At 40.5% G+C, this 8,578-nt stretch overlaps 2 protein-coding genes across 2 annotated transcripts; both read left to right on the top strand.

The window, feature by feature from the left end:
- The first annotated feature begins 3,468 nt into the window (after positions 1-3,468).
- Positions 3,469-4,964, top strand: LOC122087647 (epoxide hydrolase A-like). The gene is made up of 2 exons (XM_042656846.1): positions 3,469-4,182; positions 4,300-4,964. The coding sequence occupies exons 1-2, from the start codon at positions 3,901-3,903 to the stop codon at positions 4,405-4,407; spliced, it is 390 nt and encodes a 129-aa protein (XP_042512780.1). The 5' UTR covers positions 3,469-3,900; the 3' UTR covers positions 4,408-4,964.
- Positions 4,965-6,145: 1,181 nt separating this feature from the next.
- Positions 6,146-7,345, top strand: LOC122086728 (receptor-like protein 7). The gene has a single exon (XM_042655706.1). It carries the CDS (start codon positions 6,146-6,148, stop codon positions 7,343-7,345), a length of 1,200 nt encoding a protein of 399 aa, XP_042511640.1.
- The last annotated feature ends 1,233 nt before the right edge of the window (positions 7,346-8,578 follow it).

Here is an 8,578-nt window from a genome sequence, read left to right as displayed (position 1 = left end):
ACGGGGGACGGGGGGGGCGGGGAGAAGGATGAGGATGACAATGGAGAATTGAGAGAGGTCTCACTGTCATCACATTCTGAACTTCTTCATCATCTTTGTTACATCAGCAGCTCAAGGCCTCATGCATGACCAGAATCGAGGTAAAGAGCTTGAAGAAGAGGCGACGATTGTTCATAATTTGCAATTGGGGTTTCTTAGTTTTAGTTTTCATATTTCAAGGTTCTTTTTTGTTGTGGTTTTAGGGAAGAGTCGCGAGGGTGAAGACAATGGCCTGGTCGCCGTGATATTTTTCTGGTCGCTATGAGGCGTTGTGGGTCGCCATCCGTCGTTGATGCTGCTGCCGCTACCGCTGCTATGAACGATCGCTAGTGATTCAACAGTGACAATTTGGGAGAAAGGTAAATTCGGTCTTGGAATGGGTTCAAAATCCATCAATTTGGGTAAATAAATATTAACTTATTAAAAGAGTATTTTTGATACTTTATAGTTAATAAGGGTATTTTGGTATTTAAAATAAAATATAGTTGTTAACATCAGCAAATAAAATATATTCCTTAACAATGACTGATGGTAAGGGGTTTGAGTATAATTTGATAAAAAAGAGAGGGTGATCATACAATTGTGGCATTCTCCAAGAGGTGGCGTGGTAAATTTCCCATAAAATAAAGAGAAAGAATTATGAACCTAGGATAGCCTAGTGGTAGTAGCTTCAGCTTATGGAGTTAGCACCCAGGGGAGGAGGTCGTGGGATCACATTGTGTGTATGTTTTATTTATTTATTTTGTACTCACTTGTAAATTATCCAGATGGTTAGGATGAATTGAGAATTATGTAAATTAGATGCATGACGTAGACTGATCTAAAAAAAAAAATACCATATACATCTAAATATTGGCCTTGGCCCGTGTTTGATGACCTCCTTCTTTTTATCTTTTTTTTTTTTTTTCCTTGAAAATGACCTCCTATTTTGTTTGATATTTGAAAAGAAAGGGTGGGGTCTCGTCTCATTAAAAAAAGGGAATGGGAAAGGAATTTTGTCTGTTTGTGTCTTTCTTGGTCGAACATATAGAGCGTGTTATGAAAAGAAAATTTGGATCAGTTCCTCTCCCGCATCTGCGTCAATGCGCATTGAACGGCTAACAATGTGGGCACATACACTGGACGTTGGATGCATGCGCACTAGATACATTGGGGTACTTGACGGGTTCTGAAAGCCCGGGGGTCCTGGAGTCCCGAGTTGGAGAGGGACCAATGGGACTTTTGCCTCTCTCTCCAGCACCCCCGGTTAGAGATTATCCAAATTCGACAAAAGACACCACTGCTTTGGCATCCACCCCTCTTTACCTCATCAGTTCTCATACAGGGTTTTTTCCGTACAATCACATTTGAACCATCTCATCATTATGAACGAAAACTTGTCTTTCAAAAGTAAGGTTGGTAATATTTCTCATTCGTTCAATTATTTTCTCATCTTTTCAATCTTTATTGAGATGCACGTTCAATCCTTTTCTCGTCTTTCTATTATCGTTTGCCTTTCCACGGCCTCCCGTGGTCTATGACTGACACAATGGCTTATGCAAGAAAATAGCACTCTTTTGCCCAAATAACTATGGGAAAAAAGAAAATTGCTGCCTAGTCATTTGGCTAATGCATCTAGACTGAGAAGTGCACGAAATTATCTTCCCACCCCCTATGAAGTTTAAAATCTCATTCTTGTTGATGTTCCTACTTACGTTCATTGCCCCCTACACCCTAGTGCATGGGTCACATGACTAAACAATGATCTCTCAAAGGATGAAAATGATTTTTGTGAAGAGAGTGACACCTAAGTCCATATAGAAGAGGAGACGAAATGATTACCCTCCTCCCATATAAGGTGGAAATACCACCCCTGTATGTTTTCATGTATGCTCTCATTGGTTCAAGTGCATGCATAGAAATCCTAATTTTCAAATTTTGTTCTAAGGGACAATCTTGCAAGGGATAAATTATACAAAAAAAATTTCACTTTACACCGTTAGATGATTAATTAACTCATTAATACCACCCCAGTATATTATCATTACGCTTATGACATAGATGTTCCATTATCTTAAAGTAAAAAATCATTGCACTCTCTCAACAAATCAACATGTAAAAAAGACAAAGTATTACATTTGTGGAGTCCACTTTATCTTCCTATAATTTATTTTAGGAATAATGCTTTATGCACTTGCATGCTTTTAGGTAAAAGTCCTTTCCCATAGGGCCTACAATTAATCTTAGGGTACATGCATCGCTCATGTTGTTGTTTTTACCATTGGATTAGTTATGTGTTAAATTTTAGATTTTCATTCAATTGAATATCCCTTCGCATGTTATTTTATATTTTTGTGATGGCTCGTTTGTTTAAATGGGAGTTAGGAGTGGGAATATTGTCAGTATATGACCCATTTGTTTAAATGGGAGTTAGGAGTGGGAATATTGTCAGTATAAGACCCACATTAAGGGTGTTAATTGGTTCGGTTTCGATTTAAACGGTGCAGATCGGTTTGATTCACATTTATTTGACTAAAATCATAACCGCACCATTTACTAAATGGTTCCACTTTCTGAAACCATGACCGTTTAGTAAACGGTTTCGGTTTCCACGGTTTCTAAACGGTGTCGGTTTCACAGTTTTAAACGGTTTCTGTTTCGATTTATTCCATACGGTTTGTAAAATGATTCACAATCGATTTGATATAACTTGCAACCATCTCTAAACTGAAGATCATAAGCTTATCAAAAAATAATTGGCAACCACAAATAAGAGATTCTATATTAACGATGATATATCTTAATTTGATAATCTAGTATTATTTCTTTGCATGGTCATTTTCAAACATTTAAAACTAATATCATACAACATCCAAATCCAGCCTTCTACCGCATAAAATATTAAAATGACAGGTGGTTTAGCCAAAATAACCCATCTATGATAACATAATAACATAGTAACATATATGGATTACAAGTTCATGATCTAAAGCCTAAACTTGAACTGAATTGTAATAAATCATACAAAAACAGGATGGACACTTAATTTAATTGTTAATAGATATACGGATTACTATCCCTTCTTTATTTAATTGTTATACGGATTAATCAGATCGATTTAAACGGTTTAAATGGTTTTAAACGGTTCGATTTAAACCGTTTCAATTAGGTTTGAAACCAATAGGTTCTACGGTTAAAACCGACCTTACCTGTTTAGCTAATCGGCCTGAAACTTGAAACCATAATCGCACCTTTTACTAAACGATTTTGCAGTTTCGATGTAAATGGATCGATTTGATTTTGGTAAATGATTTCAATTACAAATTCACATCCTTAACCCACATAATAATGACCCACATGTTAATGAGGTGAGGGACAGGAAAGTAAAGATATGGTAAAGTGAAGAAGTCCCACCCGGCAGCGTTTGGTTGGGGGGGGGGGATAGGGAGAAGGAAAAAACAGAGGGAAAGAGCATGACGGATATGATCGGAGTTCGTTTTGCGCAGGTGTTTCAGAGCCATGGGCTGGGAATGATCGGTTTTCAGGGCCTGTTAATTTCTTAGTTCGGAGCCGATTGCGTTCCTTTCTTTGTTCGGTTGCAGACGATCGGAGTGTAGGGTTTCATAAATTTCGATTTTAGAGTCGAATGGGGGTAGCCAATGAGCAATAGGGGCTCGATCAGGGTTATTAGAGGGTAGATGAGGACGATTGATAGAAAGTTCTCTTCCATTCGTGGAGAACGAAGAATTGGTAAAAGAAAATTGAAAGAAATTGAAATCCGGTTGGCCGAATCCTATATTTGAAAGAGGAACTTTAACGAGAGAGAGAGAGAGAGAGAGAGTATTAATCTTGTTTCTGTAGCGAAAGGGGAGGGAGGAAGAGATGGAAGGAATTGAGCACGGAATGGTGAGTGTGAATGGAATAAACATGCACATAGCGGAGAAAGGGGAAGGTCCTGTGGTGCTGCTTCTTCACGGGTTTCCCGAGCTCTGGTACTCATGGAGGCACCAGATTTCTGCATTGGCCTCCCACAGCTACAGAGCTGTGGCTCCTGACCTCCGTGGCTTTGGTGATACCGATACTCCTCCTTCAACCACCAGCTATACCGCTTTTCACGTTGTTGGGGATCTTATTGCCCTCATCGATCTCCTCGGCCAAGATCAGGTGACTGTGTGTGATCCTCGATCTCAATCGATCGAAATTCTTAATTTTTTTTTTTTTAATTCTTTTCTGGGTTCTTCATTTCCTCTTCTAAGAATAGAGTATGCTTCGTGGTCATAGATTCATGGGCGAGAGGGGTTTCATGTGTTTGTGGAGATGATCGGAGTTCGGTTTGCGGCTTCGTACCCCAACAGCGGTGGTGGGATGATGGAGGACCTCGGTTGGTGAACAACACGATGAATGTTGCAGCGGTGGTGGGACGATGCAGGCTTGCCTAAGTCCCCATCAAAGTCCCACCAATTTGTTGGTGGGACTTTGGTGAGGGTTAGGGTCAGGGTTAGGGTTGGGGTAGGAGAAAATAGCGTCCACGTGGGTCGATAGAAAATGACACCATGTTTCCACATAATCCCACCCAAGTTAAGCAAACAGATCAAATCTTGTTGGGTAGGATACTCCGTACAATTACGTCACCCCTCAAATCATACTCCAACAGAACCCTTCTAAACAAACGGGCCTTAAATGTTTACCAAAACTTACGGTACTTTGATCAAAACTATACATCTCCTATAGCTTAGATATCAAAGCTCTATGTTTTTCGTGGAGCAAGTTTTGTAGAGTTGAAATTCGATATGTAAATTGGGAATTTAGGGTCTATTTGTACATAAAATTTATGTCTTATCCAATTTATCACTTGATAGTCATTTGTATGTACGAGCCAATGAGAGGATGCATTGGGTAACACGATCTTTCAGCACTCATTGTTTCTAATCGTATACTTACACCAATGGATCGTGTTTTTTCTTCTTTTATTTATTGGGAAGAAAAACATCATTTATTCATGTGGCTCATGCACTAGCATGAAAGCCGATGAAGTATTTTGTATTTCACAAGGGCGGGGTCATCATTTTGTCCTTCTGACCCTGTGTCTAGTGCGTTCTTCCCACATATTATTTTATAGTTTATTAACATCGTGCGGTTACCATAATCTTATGTGGTTTCTAGACCAAACCTTTTATTTTAAAATAAAGGGCTTCTACTTCGTCACTGCTTAAATCATTCAAGATAGACTATAGATTTTCAAAATCAAACTTCCAAATGGGTTATCTGTACGAGTGCAGAAAATTTGGGTATTTTTCGATATCTGTCTCACTCAAACAGCAACAGAGATGGAGCAGGATAAGGAACTGAAGAAGCAGAAGCTGGTGTTTTTCTGTTCATGGTGAAAGCTTTGAGCTAACCAAGGTTGATCCTTCTGCACTCATTGTTTCTAATCGTATACATACACCAACGGATCGTGTTTTTTATTCTTCTATTTATTGGGAAGAAGAACGTCATCTATTCACGTGGTTCTACACTAGCATGAAAGCCGATGAGGTATTTCGTATTTCATATTTCACAATGGTGGGATCATCATTTTGTCCTCTCTGACTCTGTGTCTAGCTTGTTCTTTTCACATATTATTTTATAGTTTATTAACAACGTGTGGTTACCGTAATCTTAAACTGTTTCTAGACCAAACCTTTTATTTTAGGGTAATTTACAATGCGACCCCCTGGAGAATGCCAATATTAGAGGGACACCCCCTCTCTTTCACCAAATTAAACTCGGACCCCCTACCGTCAGTCACGGTTAAGGAATATGCCTTTTATGCTGATGTCAGCAATAATATTTTATTTAAAATACCAAAATGCCCTTATTAAATATGAAATACCTAAATTACCCTTATAATAAGTTACTATTTCTTTCCCATTTCACTGAGGATCGTTCAAAGCTGCGACGACGGACGGTGATCCGTACACTTCTCGCTTCCACCGATCGCCCTCTCACCAAGCTCGATCATCCCGGCGTTCTCCTCATCTCTTCCGATGGGTTCCTGCTTCCCAATCTTCAACTCCAGCAGAAACAGAAACCACCGATCGCCCTCTCACCAAGCTCGATCATCCCGTCGTTCTCCTCATCTCTTCCGATGGGTTCCTGCTTCCCAATCTTCAACTCCAGCAGAAATAGAAACCACCGATCGCCCTCTCACCAAGCTCGATCATCCCGTCGTTCTCCTCATCTCTTCCGATGGGTTCCGATTCGGCGGAGCAACATTTCCTTCAGTTCATGGGAACCAGAAACAGATTGTTGCTCATGGGATGGCGTCACTTGCAACGTCACCACTGGTTACGTGATTGGTCTCGACTTGAGCTCTGATCCCTACTCGTTCAGTTACAAGCTTTCAGGACCTATCTATTCCAACAGCAGCCTCTTTGGCCTCCATCATCTCCAAAGGCTCAACCTTGCTTACAATGACTTCAAGTTGGCTCCTATCCCATCTGAGTTTGATCGTCTTCCAAGCTTGACACATCTCGACCTCTCCCATTCCAATTTCTACGGCCAGATACCCTGGGAATTCTCACGCCTAACAAGGTTGGTTTCTCTTGATCTCTCCTACTTCTCTGATTATGCAAAACTGGAAAGACCAAACCTTAAGGAGTTGATCCAGAATCTGACATCTCTTGTGGAACTATACCTTGATGGTGTAGACCTCTCTAGTCCTAGTCCTACACAGGGAAGCAGCGATCATTGGTCTCAGGTCTTGCCGCAGTCTCTTCCCAACCTCCGTGCATTGAGTTTGATTAACTGTGATCTTTCAAGTCCCATTCACCCTTCTTTCTCGCAGCTTGTCTTCCTCGAGGAGCTCCGATTTGATGAAAACTATAATCTTTCTCTTGAAGTACCCAACTTCTTACCCGCCAATTTCTCTCATTTGAAGACTCTTAGTCTAAGAGATTGTGGATTGTATGGAGAGTTCCCCAACAGTCTTTTTCGGCTACCCAATCTTCAGATCCTTGATGTGTCAATGAATCTTCTCCTAAATGGTCAATTGCCAGATTTTCCACTTAACAATGCCTTTCAGTACATATCGCTCTATCGGACAAACTTTTCAGGAGCGATTCCAGATTCTATTCGAAATCTTAGGTTTTTGACAACATTACGACTTGGGGATTTACAACTTGGTGGTTGTCATTTCTCCGGATCGGTTTCACCTTTTTTAACCAATCTCACCCAACTAACTGAGCTAGACCTTTCCCACAATAGTTTTACCGGTTTGAATCAGACAGCGGTAGGTACGTCGGCGGAGCAGAAGAGATCCAACAACTTCACGAGACCTGAGAGTTGAAGAGGTTTGTCGAAGGTTTTCCGGCGGCGGAGACAGGTGTTTGCGACGAATGCAGAGGGCATCGGCCACCACCAACTTCGGCGCCACCGCCATCGGCAAGCCTACCTACTCTCTGGAAGAGAGAAACAAAATAGAAGAAGGGTTAAAACGTGTTTCAATGAGAAGGGTATAACGGTCATTTTATCTCTTGACTCACCAGTGACTGACGGTAGGGGGTCTGAGTCTAATTTGGTGAAAGAGAGGGGGTGTCCCTCTAATATTGGCATTCTCCAGGGGGTGGCATTGTAAATTACCCTAAAAGAAATAAATTGAAATTTTGAAATTGGAATAAGAGGATGTTGATAGGGACAAATAGGAGGAAAACAATATACATAATATTAGAAAAGAAAACAACAACTAGAGTGGAAGAGTCAGATTCAAAAAGAGAATTTCTCGATCTAAACAAGAAATCAAATTAGGCGGCCATGCATGTCTCATAATTGAGGCTTACCTACCAACCTCAGCTAACTAATTAAGGCTGAAGCTTCGTACTTTGTCCATCTTTTCCATAAATGAACTTCCTAAAACGAAATAGGCACAAGAAATTGTTAAAATTTGGCACATTCTTTAACTAAATCAATATCATACATATAGACTATGAAAGGGGTGATTGGAACAAGCATCCAAAAGTTCCTTGGTTCAGTAACATCTAGAAAATAAAAATTCTCCTTAAACAAGCTATTTTTTGGTGGAGATTTATTGAAAACCGCCTCCCATCCGATGACAAAATTCACAGAAGAGGTATTTCTCTCCCATCTAGGTGTGATCTATGTGGAAATGCAGAAGAATCATTCGATCATTTATTCTTTCAGTGCCCCTTCTCCACCTCCTTATGGCATGCCTTCTGCGATTTATTTAACTCTCACTAGCGGGGATATTCTAATATTGATGGCCTATGCTTGTGGTGGAAAAGCCATTCTAAATCAATTGCCTTCAAGGAAGTTTGGAGCAAAGGCCTTGTCCTGATTCCTTATTTTCTTTGGAAAGAAAGAAACTCAAGGCGTCATGAAGAACCCTCCTCCCCTCCCAGGAAAATCTTTGCAACAGTGAAAAATGAACTTCGTGCCCAGTCCTTATTTCTCTCTGGGCGTGCGCTCACGGTTTCAGATCTGCTTTGTGCCCGTCGGATTGGCATCCCTCGTGTTCTCAGTAGAGGCATTCCAGACGAAGTTTTTTGGTGCTCTCCTCCTTCGT

Source organism: Macadamia integrifolia, chromosome 8, assembly GCF_013358625.1.
Source record: "Macadamia integrifolia cultivar HAES 741 chromosome 8, SCU_Mint_v3, whole genome shotgun sequence".
NCBI classification, from domain to species: Eukaryota; Viridiplantae; Streptophyta; class Magnoliopsida; order Proteales; family Proteaceae; genus Macadamia; species Macadamia integrifolia.
This window is presented reverse-complemented; position numbering and strand designations above follow the sequence as displayed.